At 36.1% G+C, this 18,138-nt stretch overlaps 1 protein-coding gene across 3 annotated transcripts in view; it reads left to right on the forward strand.

The window, feature by feature from the left end:
* Positions 1-18,138, forward strand: part of LOC126970795 (E3 ubiquitin-protein ligase SH3RF3) — a 45,506-nt gene that overhangs the window by 19,730 nt on the left and 7,638 nt on the right. For all 3 annotated transcript variants that reach the window (XM_050816896.1, XM_050816897.1, XM_050816898.1), the window contains exons 5-14: positions 1,692-1,806; positions 3,293-3,392; positions 4,191-4,317; positions 9,133-9,208; positions 10,155-11,047; positions 11,508-11,692; positions 13,582-13,721; positions 14,631-14,760; positions 16,381-16,448; positions 17,295-17,470. In XM_050816896.1, the coding sequence (XP_050672853.1) occupies positions 1,692-1,806; positions 3,293-3,392; positions 4,191-4,317; positions 9,133-9,208; positions 10,155-11,047; positions 11,508-11,692; positions 13,582-13,721; positions 14,631-14,760; positions 16,381-16,448; positions 17,295-17,470 (2,010 nt within the window). The remainder of the gene's footprint in view (positions 1-1,691; positions 1,807-3,292; positions 3,393-4,190; positions 4,318-9,132; positions 9,209-10,154; positions 11,048-11,507; positions 11,693-13,581; positions 13,722-14,630; positions 14,761-16,380; positions 16,449-17,294; positions 17,471-18,138) is intronic.

Raw genomic sequence — 18,138 nt, forward strand, 5'->3', positions numbered from 1 at the left:
AAAATCCTTAAATTTTCTTATGCCTCGTGCTGTTTTACGTTTGTAGAGAAAACCTTATTGTAATAAAGAAGGTATTAAATTAAGGTATGAACAACCAATGAAAATATTATTATCGCTTTTTTTTGAGTTTCTTGCGCCCGTTCTTCTCAGGTTTGAGGGAGTCTATTTTGAATGGGTGGTAGTTTTTGACGTTCGATAAGTGATCCTATGATGAATCCTATTTTGAATAAAAATATTTGAATTTGAATACCGCATTATTTATTTAAATAACTATACGTTATTTAAATACGTGTAGTAAATATCATTAAAATATTTGTATACACTTGGAGATAAATATTATTTTTTATTTTAAAACTTGTATAGGCTTGGTAGCTGAAGTATGATACAAATGGTTGACCGGCAAACGTCAGGGTGTCGAATTTGCGTGACGTAAATTTGTGTGGGCGCGCATCATAAAAATTCACTCTGATTTTTTTTCCCTTACTTAACTTCAAAAGTTTAAAAAAAAAAATTACAACTTCAAAATCCAAACATATTATATTTAAAGAGAGGCTAGTAAAATATTCGAAATCATATATTCTGTAAAATATAATTCTGTATAATGCATTTGGTCATGCGAAATAAGTTGGTGTCAGATAAACTAAATAAATTTTCATGCAGTGATTACCACCAAACTACTGAACAGCATAAATAGAAGAACTAGGCTCACTTTAAAACTCTCCAACATTTTCCGCTGTTTCAATTACAAACAACGTCTATTCTTTCTCATAAACAACCTTCACGAAATAATATATTTATTACTTTTATAATAAAAAAAGTAATATAGTTATGGATAAAATAGATGTTCCCCCCTTTACTTTTTCAAATTAAGTTATGTGTTCCTAATAAACAAATCCGTAATCCTATCCCCATCCATCTCCTCAATTTATAAACACTCTATCGCCGTAATTCCTTCTCCATTCGTACAAGTGTCAAATTTAATGAACTTGTAAATGCTAACCCCAAATAGACATATTTTTTACTTAAACCTAGTGCAATTCGGCAACTGATAACCAGATCACTCTATCTCCCCTAAGTATCAAAGTATTGTATCATTCAAATTAATGTGAACTTTAATTATATCATTTATTAACTGTAATTAAATTTTATAAATATAAACTTCTTGCTGTTAACCACTAGCAAAAATGTATATATTTATATCTTAAAATACGTATTACGTACTAATTCTATATTTAGAACTAATGTAAATGAATATAACATCTCGTAACTCTTTATTAAATTTATAAACTAATTTCTATCATGTATATGAAAACTAGAGATAGATCGAATCCATAGTCCAAATGATTGCGAAACTGAAGTGGCAGTGGGCAGGGCACATAGCTCGACGCACAGATGGCCGTTGGGGCAGTAAAGTCCTCGAATGGTGACCACGTACCGGAAGACGCAGTGTTGATAGGCCCCTCACAAGATGGACCGACGATCTGGTCCAGGTCACCAGAATACGTTGGGTGTGGCAGCGCAGGACCGATCGTCGTGGAAATCTTTTGGGGAGGCCTTTGTCCAGCAGTGGACTTCTTCCGGCTGATGACACCATCATGGTGTGAAAACGAATAAATTGCTTTTTGGTATACAAATAGATTTATAAATAGCTGTAAGTTTAATAAATAAATAATGATATGTATTATTTTTAGTGACCTGTCATTCAAGAAAGGCGAAGTTATTCTGCTGCAGAAAAAATTGGACGCGTTCTGGTATCACGGCGAATGTTCGACGCGGTCGGGAATGTTTCCTATCAACTATGTCCAGGTATTTTATATGACGTCATCATTGACATACAACTGTTACTGCTGAATGATCATTGGTCAGATAATAATCACAATATAAACAACCAATATTGGCTTCTGTGAATTAACTTAAAGCCTGTGTTCCTAACGCGATATCTGAGACATTCACCCTTTATTAGGCGTATATGGATTAAAATTTCTATGTGCTCGTTTGCAAATCTTTTCATCTTTCACTACAATTTAATTAATTTAATCGACACTAGTTTGTGAGTATAAAAATTTTTACACCTTTAATTTTCATTATTGTTACATGTCAGGACTATAAGATCGGTTATATATATATCGCAAATAATTTATTATACGTCGCAACAGTCCGTAATAATAAGCCGGGTCTGCTGCGCCAAATCTTTTCAGAAAACATGTTAGCAAAACAGTTAGTCCTTGCACCTGTTTTTGTTTCATTTCAAAAATGAGTTCCGACGAAGTGCATCCAGCTTTTTGTATTTTTTTTTATTTTCTACTATTGTAACATCCCAAAGAACCGGTTTTTATGTTATTAATTGTATAAAAAACAAAGTATTTTCTTTATTTCACTCCATCACAAACAAATCAAATAAAATTATTGCTAGCTACGAATATTAGATACTTCCTCATTCAGTGAAAGCTAACAAATTATGCGTGTATGTGTGTGCGAAGAGCGGTCTCCAGCTCGGTAGAAAGAACAAAACAGACACAGGACAGACGGCACCCATTATTCAATCATAAACCGGCCTGCCCTAGGCTGCGCTCCAGGAATAGCTTCTTAGACTCAGTGCAGCCTCTCAACCAGTCCGCTGAAACTACTCGTCTTGCCATGTGGAGGTCACGGCTAAGCACCTCAAACCCGAACATCAGCGTGAAAGAGAAACTAGCCAAAGGATACAACCTCAGCTGGCCTATCTGAAAGTCGCTCAACCGCCTTAGAGCAGGAGTGGGAAAATGTAAGGCAAACTTAGCGAGGTGGGGTTTCATATCTGGACATGATACGGAGTGTATCTGCAGTCATCCGAGACAGCCCGTTGACTGGATGCCCTGCGTGCCCAACAACATGCACGAACGATACCTCGTTCGTCTGCTCCACGAGACTACCGACCGAGCTATCACGGTTGCGGCTTTTTGGGCTGCCCGTATTTGAGGTGACCGTCGACTTGATCAGAAGAAGAAGACGAAATTCGACGTCGCTGTAACATTATTTATAATATCTATGTATTTATCTATCCCGATGTTACGTCAAGTTCACAGTTAGCGTGGGCATAGGTGAGATATAAAGGAATTCATATGCGCTGTTTTTGTGATTTCGTACCTTGAAGAGAATCTCTGAAATTATCCATTAGTTTTTTCATATTTCTTCAAAATTTTGTGCAACTTCAAAAGAAAACATCCCAAAAAAATGAAGCGCCATTAGCAGTGTGTTCGTAATACTTTATTTAAAAAAATATAATTAAGTACTATTATGATTGTTCTTGTAGGTGGTTGTACCTTTGCCGACCCCAACGGCGCTTTGCAAGGCGTTGTATGACTTCCGAATGTCCGCTCCGGATGAGGAGGGATGTTTAGCTTTTGATAAAGGTATGTATAGAATGTAAATTTCAATAAAGGTAAATGTAAATGTACTGCGTTATTAATAAACGTGAAGTAAAGTTATTCCAAGTTTAAAATAACTACTCCTTGTCCATGTAATTCTGTAGTAAGAAAAAGAAAAAAGTTTTAAATTTGGAATAACGCAGGTAATGTTTAAGTTATTTATGGATGGGTGTATAAGTGGAACGAACAGATAGATAGCCTATCTGAAGTTTAGCGATATCATCGGTGAATTTCAGAGAGTATATGCTCTGAGTCGACTACTTCGGATTACACCCGTTACCCTGACAATTATTAAAAAACTTATTAGGTCAACCCAGGACCCGACCCGTACCGTTACCGCACCAACTCGCCTGGCGCGGTTACTATTTTTGTGGTGGAAATCTTATTTAGGCTGCTATGCAGTACTAGGCGAACATAAATGAAGAAAAGAAGGCAATCTGTTTCAACAGTAATGTTTGACGCGTGTCTTGTGATGTTATTTATTGGAGTAATGTTATTAGTGAACATAATAATTATACTAGCGATAATGTGTTCGGTAATAATGACGGGAAGCTCATGTCATCCTGACGATATATACCAGGATTTCATAATTCGTTCAGAGGTTTATACCAAAGTTTAGAAAGGCGTCACAGTACTACTGTAAATTGAATTAAAAACTGGATAAGTATGAGTATGTCATTGTAAATTTGTTAGACCTACTAAGATAATATTTATACTATTAAAATTATACCCAAACGTTCGTATGTAAAATTATTAAATGAAATGTTACCTATTGTGTTCCAGGTGCGATAATAAAAGTGGAGCGACGCGTGGACGAGAACTGGGCGGAAGGGCGCGTGGAACAGCGGCTTGGCATATTCCCCATCGCCTTCGTGGAGCTCAACCACGCAGCCAGGATGCTGCTCAACAAGTAATAATATCACTTTATAGTAATGTCAAATACTCGCTGGCTGCAGTGTATAAATCCTCTGTGCGAATAATAATATTTTATGGAAAATGAGCGTACGAACATCTATCTGTACAGCAGTATGTATCTAGCTAGTAATAGAAAACCGCCCATTAATTCTGAAATTTGAGAGGAATCCGACGTTGTTGGGTTGTTTGAAGTTAAACACACACCCTCTTATTCATAATCGTCTGCTAACTTTAAACAGCCGTTAAGGAGTGTTTTTTCTCATTCTGACTTAGGTCAATAGAAGAAGACAGAGTGAGAATTAACAATGCTTTAAGTTAGCAGACTATTACGAATAAGGGGGTAAATCTTTTGTTTTTAATAGAAGCGTTACTCGTTACCATCGGATACACCGAATTCCACCACCGGACAACTCCCCGACGTCGACCTGTAAGACACATTCCCCGAACAAAAAGTTCATTTGCATAGCGCCAATTTAACTATTTGGAACGATATCTTTACAAAAACATTAATACTAAACTTAAAATTATGCATTCTAATATATATGAACTTAGTTATAAACTCAAGAACATGTTAAGTAACCTAAATTACGTAGCTACTAAAAATCTTATTCGATAACCACTACTTAAACCAGGTATAGCAATTGATAAATAAAAAGCTAAACACATACTCACACACAGACACACACATACACACACAAACACACACACAAACACACACATACACACACATACACATACACACACAAACACACAACACACGCCCTAAATTATAAATAAAATAGTTTCTGTGTTCATAATTTGTTGCATAACTTCATCTTCATCTTGTTTGTTAATGACTACTTATATTAGTTATAGCATTTGATAGCTAAACAGATATTCACACACACACACACACACACTCAATTATATATAAAATAGTTATTGTTGTCATCATTAGTTGCACAACCACCATTGTTAGTCACTTGAAAATATACTTTACTTTGACATTTTACATTGCACAACTGGGAAGAGACTGACCCCCATGTCACGGGCTGACCTAGTTCTGGGGTCGAGGGTAATTTTAAGCAAGATTGTATTTTCTTTTTGAAACAAATAAAAATTTATTATTATTATATTATTATACGACGACCTGTATGGCCGAGTGGTTAGCGATCCTACCTACTAAGCTGGAGGTCCCGGTTTCGAATCCCGGTAGGTGCAAGCATTTATATGATGAATATGGATGTTTCCGAGTCATGAATGTTTAAATGTATTTATGTATGTTTATATGAATTTATGTATGTTTAAGTAAGTATATTGTATTAAATATATCTTTGTCTTGTAACCCATAACACAGGCTATATATGCTTAACTTGGGGCAAGATAATTTGTGTAAAAAAGTGTGTCAATATTATATTATTATTATAAAGGTCCTCCGCTATATCCATGAATGCCGGGTTCCTATTTTAAACGAAGCTCATAGTATAAGAACTACGCTTTTTGTATTCGGCATTTTGACTGACGCAATCTCAATGCTTATCATAACGTAATGGACTTCCAATTCAATAAGTAAGCAATATTAAATCAAGTACATTGGTACTCGAGTATTGACTCTACGATAACTTAAACAAGCATTGGGAAAGATAAACAAAAAGTAATGAAATACTTTTAAAGGATTAAAACGCGTGTAATTGTAACTGTGTTTTTCGAATAGATTTTTGCGTAAAAGTTGGTCCCCCTGAAAACGAGATATCTATTGCAACGTCCGATTAATGACAGCTGGCAGGTAGCGAAACGTCCGATGACGCGATTAAGATTATCCGACGGCGAGCGCGAGATTCATCATTATTAAAAGCGATATAATTACATAACGACTCCACCTATGGCTATATAAAGAATACATTCACGTAGTTAAAAGTATAGAAAATCAACGTGTAAAATCATAAATTATGTTTTTGAACCCAAGTTATATATAAATAAAAGGTTAAAGCTCGAGATTATAGGTAGAAATGTGATAACATTTTCATTATATTAAGTTTTTATGTAAAATATTAGCGCACACATTAATACAACTTGATTATTATTGAAATAGACTATATAACCTATTTTTTGATATTAATATGTCATTACTTCGACTTACGGGATTGTTGCATTAAACTAAAATAAAGCACCCATTCTTAGTATATACCTACAATTTATCTGCGGAATGCACAAGTAAAACGTGAAATACTTGGTTGTCTCAATACATCCAGATTGTTGAATATTATAAACATTATATTGTCCCTATTACAAGCAATGATTTACTGTTAATTAATTGGATTACAATAAAAATTTGATATTTAAACCAAATCGATAAAGTAGTATCGATCATACTGTTATAACTTGTCGATTTAATGTCGTAAGAAGAATTTTATATGTAATTTGTAGATAAAATCGGAAACTAGATATCATGAGGATTAATTTCATATATAAAACAAATATAATACGTAATTAAAATATTACACTTACATGATAAACAAAACAATAACAAAACACTTGACACTACAAAAATAAACAAATGACAATTCCCCCCGCAAACCGATTTTCAATTAATTATTTCTTTTAATTTTTGCTCGGATACTTGATATTTAAAGATAAGCCTATTACAATTACTTACCATAGAAATTATTTAAGTTTTCTTTAGTGTTAATTCCGCCAATATTTGTCTTTAAAACAATTCGACACGTGTTTCGCCTCTACACGAGGCATCCTCAGGACGTGTTGTCTCGCCAAAATCTGGCACGAGACTCGAGCAGAAAACTTAAATAATTTGTATAATTATGGATTTCCGCAAAGTAACGCCTTATTCAATAAATTTACTTACCATAGAGTCTTAAAAATCGTATTTGACAAGCTAATTCACTCATACTACAGATTATAACACAAAATAAATACGCAAGTCGACTGGGCCACTCTGGTTGCCTGGACGTTTGACTGTCTAAAGAAAAAAGCCGCTCTAGTTGCCCGGACGTTTCAGTAGATATGGAAAGATCTTGAAACGTCGGGTTAACTTAAATAATAATAAAAATATAACTTTTACGCAAAAATGTAATGTAAAAACAAAGTTACAATTACACGCGTTTTAATTCTTTATAAGTGTTTTATTTGAATGTGTAACACTCGCGTTAATCAAAGAGAATATTAAGAAGTATTGACTACTATCCTAGGACCTTTTAAATATGTGTGAATTACGACGAGTAAGTAATTGCTAAACTTATTGCTTCTCTAGTCGAATTCTTTATTTATTTACTTTGTTGGAGATAAAAACAGAAACAAAACATTAAATACACATTCAAATTATAACGAAATGACATTGTTGAATGAACAAACAAATTTAGTCCCATCACCTTTGTTACGTAACTCTTTCGGGGGGTAATACGTCACAACAGCCGACCAATCACAACGCGTCATTTCATGTGACGAGGGTATAAATGTATATATATTTGTATAATTATGGATTTCCGCAAAGTAACGCCTACTTCAATAAATAACGAACTAAGTTAATTTCAATTGTTCCCTTGGAACGTCTCACTGAGAACATAGATGTTGAAGATTAAAGCGACAACGTACAGTTTACAATAAAAGTTAATTGCAGTTAAGGTTAATAACACTTGGTAATAGTGAGCTATATCATTGAAAAACTTGAATATACAAAGCAATAACATTTTAACTTAGATTATTTAAGATTAGTTTTATAGGCAAAAAGGGTGCACGAAAATATGTCAATGTAATTCAACGTATGTTTATGTAGTGTACATTTATTTATTTATGATACCTTACAGCTAAATAATACAGAATAGATACGCCAATTAAAGGGAATACTATTAACAGTACAATAAGTATGTGACAAAGTAGTTTAAGACAAAAACGAAAAATACTAGACAAACTTACAAGAAAAAAACATATATATATAAAAAATAGTAGAGACGTGAAATAAATCTTTATTGATGCCCCAAGTTAAGCATATATAGCCTGTGTTATGGGTTACAAGACAATGATATATTTAATACAATATACTTACTTAAACCTACATAAATTCATATAAACATACATAAATACATTTAAACATCCATAACTCGGAAACAAACATCTATATTCATCAAATAAATGCTTGAACCTACCGGGATTCGAAACCGGGACCGCTAGCTTAGTAGGTAGGATCGCTAACCACTCGGCTATACAGGTCGTTCATGTAACTCTTATGTTTACTCAACCATAACCAATGGACGATAGTTAAATTTCTTTCTAATTATTTAAAAATAATATAATGATATTTAGATCTAAATTATGCGGTGCATTAATATTGTCATTGGTTGTATTTAATACCTTCTCAATTACAATATTGTTCATTCTACAAACGTAAAATAGCACGTGGAATTAAGAAAATAATCTCAACAAGCTATCCACCTTTATGGTGTTACGTATTTGAACATTACTAGTCTAGGACTGTTAAATGACGTATCATTATTCCAACTAAACTTACATGTCAGATACTCACAGTCACTCACACCCACCCTCACACACACACACACACACATACACACACACCCAGAGACACACACGTGTACACACACACATATACAGAGTGCACTTTTTGACCTTTCGGTTCATATTGTTAACCTTAGGATGTAAATTGGTTGCCTACAGGACAGGCTACGCCTAGTGTAGGGACCAAATATAATGTAATATTATGTGATAAAGTGTCTGTATATAAAGTGTCTGTATATAATGTATTAGAGAATAGTAATAATGTGAAGAAATTAGCTATCCTACTAATGTCATCTGTTTTCAGTACACCAGTGAACCGTCAAGTCCCGCCGATACCAGACCAGTCGCGTAACGCACATTCTGACCACAGACATTCACAGGTAGGTCCTTGAAAGTTCATTTTTATTAATTATGAATTTTAAACATTACAAATGCACTTGTACTGTCAGCCATATATGTTCCTTCATTGTGTGCGTAATTATAAAAATGCATATTTTTGACGTATAAAGTTTTTCTCACTTCTGCGGGACAAGGTGCAAAATAAAAATAGATATGTATCGAACCAGATTTTATGCTATTCTTCTTCATAGTCGTTCCCTCATTGCTGAGGATCGTGACTCCGCTTAAGTTAGTCTACAGCTTTCCTCCATCTGTTTCGGTCTGTCGCATGGTGGTGTGCGATGCTGATGGGTTGGTTAGTCTGCTCGGATATTTGATCCGGCCTCTTGGTCTCTTCCCCTCAATTTTCCCGGTAACCATCAAACGTTCTAGGTTATCAGTACCGCGTCGTGCAATGTGGCCAAAGTATCTCATGATCCGCTGCAGACATGTAGTGGATAGCTCCTGGACTGCTCCCTATTTTTAGCTGTTTAAGGATCGAGGCGTTAGTGCGGTAAGCCGTCCATGGTATCCTTAGCATGCGGCGCCAGCACCACATCTCAAATCTTATGCTATAATAATTGATATGTATCTGGTTTTATTGAAAAGGAGGAGGGCGTAGCGGTCCTCTCATGGTTAATCATTACCGCCGGTCATAAGTAGCTTTCATACGCCCGTCTTGCTACAACAAATGATTAACCGGAGGAATTTATGGGAAAAGTAGCGGCGCTTGGCCCCAGTTTATGCTGGTTTTCTATACGAGTACTAATCCAATGGAGTCTGTTACGTTCATGGTGTCTTAGCCCAAAAAATGCCTATTTCAAAATACTTTCTAACAAGCAAACGAAACTTTTGAATGGACATCATGTTCAGGCGATGTTTCCCTTTCGTTGTAACATTTAAAATTTTGTCATACTTTTTTTTTCAACATTTATTTAAAACTTCCAGCATCCACAGAGGTACCAGCAATTGTCAATATCAACGCCGTCGTCAGCACAGGGCAACTACCAAAACATGTCCGCTCTGAGTCAGTCCCAGCCATCTCACACCAACCACCCGTCCAACGTGAACCATCCGCCGCAAACGTTGGCGCCCAACCAGAACGTTATCAGAAACTTAGTTGAACCTCAGACGAAGTACCTTATGGACATTATACACTTCACGAACGCGCATACAATGGGAATTCAAAGCGTTTCGCGACCGAACGATAATACGGACAGAATCCGGGCGACGAAGCTCGACAGTTACTCTCAGAAAGAATACGCGAACGTTCGCCACGACGTTACTATAAATTTCAACTCGAACATAAGCTCGGATTCGAGTTCTAGTATGAACACGCCGTCTGTCGGTTCGACTACGACGCCGAATACGAGCTCCAATACAAGTACGTGCGAGAGCGCCGAGCCGAGTCTGCCGAGTTCGCCGGATAACAATACCGATCGAAACACAACAGTAGTGGCAAAAGAGGAGAGTCAAGATTTGAACGCGTCTATGGGCGTTTTGAGCCTAAACGAAAGTTCGACAGCTACGAACACTTCATTAAACGTCAGTCTGCCGTTAGAGTCACAATTGAATGTATCAAACGCGAGCAGTTCGTCGCAGAATGCTGCTGAAGCGAATGAAAGTACAAACGATAGTGGACCTACGAGTTTGCCGTGTACATCGAAGGCGGTACGTTCGGGGCCGGATTCTTTGTTGAATTTTGGCTTGGGGCTACAAGCCGCCCTATCTCCGGCGCACAGTAAGGACAGTTACGCGATGGCGAGGCACAGAGATCATAGAGAGAAGCGCCATAGTCTTACGCCGTCTACGCATTTACAAGCGAATCATACTCAAAATAGGTAAGTCAAGTTTTGTAGTATACAAGTTGGTACCCGCGACTTCGTTCGCGATGTATAGATATATATAATATTGACCAAAAAATCATGTTGCTGGCGGAGAAAAAAATAGATCCTACTGGAAGCGTAAATTTTTGTAAAATAAAAAGCCTTAATGAAAATTTTGTTTTTATCCCTGTGCCATACTTTCTATTGGGATCCATTCGACTATTCTGGCATGATTGACCAACAAACATCTTTCATATTTATAATATTAGGATATCGGCCAATGGCCGTACAAATCGTTTATTTTTTGACATTTTGGTATTAACTTTGCGAGAATCTGTCAAAAATAACACAAGTAACTAATTATTAAGGCTTTAGTTAACAGCATTACATTCTGACGCGGTACCATTCTCTACATTAACGTCTGATTAAACCAGTAACCACAACATTGTAAAATTGTTCCTATTTACGCTTTCAGGCATTCAGCCGAGATTCTAGCTACCAGCCTGTTAGACCATACACCCGAGCGAGACAGAGATAGGCCAGAGAGGGAGAGAAGACGTCGCCGATCTCGAAGCAACGAGCGCCCTCTGCCGGCTGCGTACGTCGCCCTGTACCCGTACAAGCCGCAGAAACCAGACGAGTTGGAGCTGAAGAAAGGAGGTTTGTTACATTACCGACATTATTCATATATTACAGTATGCAAACACATGTTTTGCCAGAGTCATAGGAAAATATCAAATATAATATCATGCGTCACTCGAACGGTTGGCTCAGTCGATAAGAGTGCTCGAACGGAACCCGAGAGGTTGCGGTTTCTAGTCCCGCATTGTTCATAAATTTTGATTACACATTTAATTTGTTAGATTTAATGGCTTATAATTATTATGTTTAAATATTTTATTTATTCTTTATCACATACTCAGACATTGATAACGCCGATTATTATTCTAGCCTTTCTGGGACTTATTTTGAATAAAAATTAAATGATTTGATGCGGGGGCGTATTCTCTTAATGATAATAAAACGTGACCTTACCACTAGGGGACTCACTTGATATTGCAGTGTTCAGCTCATAGCTCCAAACTGTATACTATCACTAGTTCAGACAGCAAACCCCGGGGTGTAAAGAAGTTGTGACAAATTTAGGTTTTTCTACCAATGATATTTTTAATCGTACGAGTCGGCAGGAGTTTCAAACGAAGACTGACTAATCATTTTTTAATGCGACTTCGAGTGGATGTTTTAATGTGTTGACCAAAAAATCATGTTGCTGTGGGAGGAACTGAAGATCCCACTGAAATCGTAAATTATTCTAAAATAAAAAGCCTAAATGAAATTTTAGATTTAATCTATCTCTGTTCCATACTTTCTTTTGGGATCCATTCGACCATTCTGGCATGAGGGACCAAAAAACATCTCATTTCATATTTATAAATCAAATCAAAATAACTTTATTCATGTGGGTGACGGAAATGTCAAAAAAAATATTTTTCTTATTGAATCTACTGCTACTTCGTAAAGGGTTGAGCTTTTTGAGAAGAAGTAGCAAGAAACTCATTGCCACTCTTTTATATCAAGATCGATTTACAAATCATTTCAATTACAATATAATATGTAAAATGATACAACAAACATACTCAAACGTCAAATAGAAAATGCCTTACACGAGTAAGGCAAAAAAGTAAATGTAAATTAATACAAAAGTTATTGAGTACAGTAGCTGCATCATCCACATACACCGTTAATAAATAAAGGTATTCTGTGAGCATTTTGTACGAATCATTTGTTTTTTGACATTTTGGTACTAACTTAGCGAGAATCTCTCAAAATTAACACAAGTGACTAATTGTTAAGGCTTTACTTAACAGCATTACAGTCTGACTCGGTGCCGTTTTCTACTAAAGTCTGACTTAACCACCAACCAGAAGGCAGGAGTTTCAAGCGAAGACTGACGAATCATTTTTAATATGGCTGACGCGACGTGGATCCCATTCTTCACCCCAAGTAAAGTGACTAGACTAATTGATAGCTTCCGTCTCACTCACACAAGAAAAAGACAAACTAATGCGAGTTTTATGTAAAGAAATGAGATAGAGTGATTAGATTTTTTGTTTCGCCATGCGTGCCGGTTTTTTCAAGGTCAGCACACCCGGTGTGCTAAACAAACTTGACAGCGCTGCACAGATATTTTGTTTACTTTTATTTGCGTCTATAAATAGAAGCTATTATTGTTGTGAAACGTGTGAAATATCCACTATTTATTCAACATCAGTGACAATTTTAAGTAGAATCGAAGGAAATATGGTGCGATGTTGTGTTTTACGATGTATTAGTGATAGTGAAAGAACACTTGTGTTATATTATGTACCTATTGTATCTTTATATGTATAGGATATTATCAATTTCATGTTGGCCACGCCAAACCGATGTCTAGTTACTACACTTGGTCTATGCCCAAAGTGGAGTTGACGTTGAGGATTAGGTTAGTCAGTTAAAGTAAGTGGCGCGAACAATTAGTTACAATTTTATAATGTTAAACAAAATGGCAGGCGTGTACACGGTCCGCGAGCGATGCCGCGACGGTTGGTACAAGGGCTGGTGTGAGCGACTGCAGCGCTCCGGTGTGTTCCCCGGGAACTACGTGGCGCCGCTCACGCCGCTGCCGACCGCCCGGATCAAGCACGATAAGGTACATTTTTCCAGTTTTCAATAGGCTTAGAAGACAATGTACAAAAAAAACACTTGTGGGTGATCTTAAACAACCTGGGTTTCGTCAATTTTCTTCATGAATTTCTTTCATATTTCTCCTTGGCCCTCTATCTTTTGGTCCAGTTTTGAAATGTATTTTTTTAAAGATACAGTTGACGTACCATGAGGTTATATTATCTACTATATCAGTTGCAAAACAGCGATGCACTTGTTCAAACAAAAGAGTCTGCAATTAATGCCAGTGCAATAATTAATAGTCACATGACATTAATTTTGATACATATATTGATGTATAGATATATGACGAGCATTTTCTTTTAGTTCTCATTAGTTAAGATGAGACTGATATTGGTGGTAGATTTGACTTTCAATAAGGAGTTCGTTTTCTATTTTGTATTACGATATTTGAATTTGATAATATGCATCTATATACATATGTAGTAAGTATGATATGTATCTAGGTCTCTTGTTCATTGTTTCTTTTCATAATGATCCACACCCCTTTTATGTCGTCAAGTTGGGCTACTTACACCCAATTCGAATCAGTAACTAATTACAGTAAAGTAAAACATTAAATGTAATATCTCTTCGACATTTCTAAACAGTTTCTGGGATTAAATATACGAATTAATTTGTACCAAAATGATGGAGCCACAACCTGAGAGTTGAACAAGACATACCAAAATTTCGGTTGATACGTCACTCGGACGGTTGGCTCAGTTGATGAGCGCTCGGATGGAACCCGAGAGGTGCGGGTTCGAGTCCCGCATCGTCTATAGATTTTGGTTCAAATTTATTTGTACATTTTCAACACTTTGTCTTACACCAGGAACCTTATATCTTGCAACTTGACTTTGGTCACTTATGTTATTTGTCCACGTGATTCCAGAGTATTCCGAGTCCATCCGCAACCAACACGAAGGCGGCTCCAGTCGTCGTGGCGGCAGCTGGCTCTAGTGCCGGAGTGTGTGCGGCGCCCGATGCCCCGCCAAGAGCTAACAGTCCTCTTGCCAACGCAGGTATAGTACTTTCGAGCAAGACTACTAGTAGCTTGATGAAGGACTCTTTTTTTTTTAATGGATTAAGAGGACAAACGAGCGTACGGGTCACCTGGTGTTAAGTGATCACCGCCGCCCACATTCTCTTGCAACACCAAAGGAATCACAAGAGCGTTGCCGGCCTTTAAGGAAGATTTTTTGAAGGTACCCATGTCGTATCGTCCCGGAAACGCCGCACAAGGAAGCTCATTCCACAGCTTTGTAGTAACGCACTGTAGAGGACCGGCACACATCCAGATGGTGGGGATGATATCCTAACTTGTGGCGTGTCGTGCGAAGGTGGAATCTTCAGCTTGTAAGCGCTTTTTGAAGTTATATTTCTTTAGGCGCGTTATGAAAAATAATGAAAGTGAAATTTTAAGATGCGCGCGTATCACTGTAATACAAAAGTAACAGGTTGAAGTTGGTTCCTATTTTTTTTTTGTCATTCGTTTTTTTTATTTTGGTTTCTTCGTCAATCATTAGGACAGACAAAGGGTTCGAGCCAATACAGCCGTATTCATTATTTTATAATTAATAATAAAAGCCATCTTAAGAACATTTTTACAAAACCGTTCTTTCTAAAAACGTAGAATAGCATGAGGAATAAATAATTTTAATGATTTTTGCTTTGTTAGACCAAAGAAGTATAACTTCTTGCGTGCATACATAAGTACATACACACAAGTACTTTTTTTGAATAAAACCCACGCCTTGTCGATTGCGAACCACCACAGAAGGATGTTAATTCATAATTATCTTAATCTATTCCTGTTGGAAAGCCTAATTATTTAAACTGGTCAGTTATAATTTATATACAAACTTAGTAACAGCTTTAGAATCCTTTTTATCTCCTCATAGGTGTAGAAGTAGTCCGATTCCTCTGGAGTTTTAGTTGATTATTAAAGTCCTGGGTGCCGTCTAGTGACTGCAAATTACACCCCCGTTGGAGTATTCTTACAGTCCCTACCCCAGCAAACAATATAATAATAATACTTTCTTTTTCATGTTTTTACACTCACTGCACTTAATTTACGATGTTTATTCATGATCATCATCATGGTTTCAGCCGGAAGACGTCCACTGCTGGACAAAGGCCTCCCCTAAAGATGAAAACAATGTTTATTATATAATACAAATTAATTACATGGCTTTGTTTTTAATTGTATTAATTTCAAAAAAGGGTTTTTGCAGTATTATTAAAATAGGCGACCTCTGACCCCGAAACTAGTTAATACTGTATCTTCTCGGTCAGTGATTCCTCGACAAATGACAATGACAAGTGAAATATAATTATTATAAATAAAAGTTAAATGTGTATGGGTGTGTATTTTTGTTTGTAAGTGCGTGTGTGTGTGTTTAATTCTTAGTAAGTAGGTTACAATAGACTTTCCGTTTCTGATTGATATGATAATTGCTTTAGAAAGGCGGTTATGTTATATAGTATTATGAATTGTTACTGCAGTTATGACAAAAATGTGTCAGAGGGGAGTCTGTAGCTGGGATGTGAGCAATATTACCACGAGTTCGCGAAATGCTGAAAGATTATTTTAATATTTTTCACCACAGACAAACCCTTTGAATAATTTCTTTATCATACAGGTCAACCACTGTCATATCCATGGCATTTGCAGACACAAACTCAGCAAGCCGCTGCCAGATCTGATAAGGTTAGTTTTACTATTACATTGACGTATATTGACTTAATATTAATAAAGCTAATTGGTAGGAGACTCCTTTGCTCAGAATGCCACCTAGGTACTCATTCCACAGTGCGGTACCTCCTAGTGTTAGATCACAATGTGTGTTGCGGATTGAAGGGTGCCTTTTAGAGTGATTGAATAAAGAATTTTTATTGCATAAAGCTGGTATTACTATTGTGCAACCGTAGTTGATAAAAAATACTTAATTTATTATAAATAAATATAACATACATAACAAAAAAATAGTAATTTGTTACGTTTTTAAAGTGATAACCCTCACTTCTGGGGCTAATTACACAAATAAAACTGAATACAAAATTTTATGAACGATGCAGGACTCGAAACCGCGATATCTCGTGTTCCTCTCCGCGTTTTTCTAATTATTTAGAATAATATACCCTATTATCATGTATTATATGTATACAAATTAAATATGTACCCAAAATTTATGAAAGATGCGGGACTCGAACCCGCGACCTCTAATTAGTCTATTCGCTCTTACTTCTTCAAATCTAAACAATTTGTTGTTTTTAAGTGATTCTTAATTATATTAGTATATTGGTTAAGAGCGACATCAAAAGTGATATTCCTAATATGCAATTATTGGGGGTGAGCAGGCTATCAACTGTAAAGTAGATCCTGTAGATGGAGCCACAACCTGAGAGTTGAACAAGTTAAACCAAAGTTTATGATCCATGCGCTAGGACGGAAACGGAGAGGTCACGTTTTCTAGTGCCGCATCGTTCATAAATTTTGGTTACAAATTTAATATCTATAATTTATCTTTATATGGATGCCTGTAACCTTCCACAGAGTAAAGACAAGTCGAAGCCAGATAAGTCGTCGATATCAACAGGCGTGAGTCTTATGAAGCGCCTCGCCGCCATGAAGAAGTGCAAATCTCCTCCGCCCGTGAGCGCCGGCTACAGCATGGATAACCCCGTCTTCGAAGACAACACCACTGTTGCACATTACCCAGTGCATGTCCGGTAAGTTTGGCAGTGGGGGTAAAAAATATTCATACATTTTATAACAAAGAAACGAATTTAAAATGCGAACATAACATGTTTTTACGATTTTTGTGCTGCAAGATATCTATATATATAAATATGAATTGCTGTTCGTTAGTCTCGCTAAAACTCGAGAACGGCTGGACCGATTTGGCTAATTTAGGTCTTGAATTATTTGTGGAAGTCCAGGGTAGGTTTAAAAGGTGAATAAATAGGAAAATGCTGCTAAATTAAATAAAAAAACAACAAATTTGTTTTTCTTTTGATGTGTCCATACATAATTTCTATGAGAGAATTTATTGACGCACGGTTTGACAGTTCTGCTGTGAAACAATTTCATTACAACAACAGGGTGCATATTTTACGAAGTAATTTTAATTCATATAAAACATTATTTTATTTATTATATACAGAACATCGTCTGTCGGGTCAGCTAGTATATAATATATATCATTATTGATTTTAGTATGTTTTTTACGTTACTATAATTTTATAATCTTGATTACATTGTTCTATAAATGATGATATGAAAAGTTTTTTTTAGCGAATGCAGTTTTAATATCTAATTTATTGGTAATTATAAAACAATATTTTGAAGTTTCTTTATCATCTATATGTCGTTATATCTTTTTTTCTCGTTGAGACTA

This window comes from Leptidea sinapis, chromosome 22, assembly GCF_905404315.1.
Source record: "Leptidea sinapis chromosome 22, ilLepSina1.1, whole genome shotgun sequence".
In the NCBI taxonomy this organism is placed as follows: domain Eukaryota; kingdom Metazoa; phylum Arthropoda; class Insecta; order Lepidoptera; family Pieridae; genus Leptidea; species Leptidea sinapis.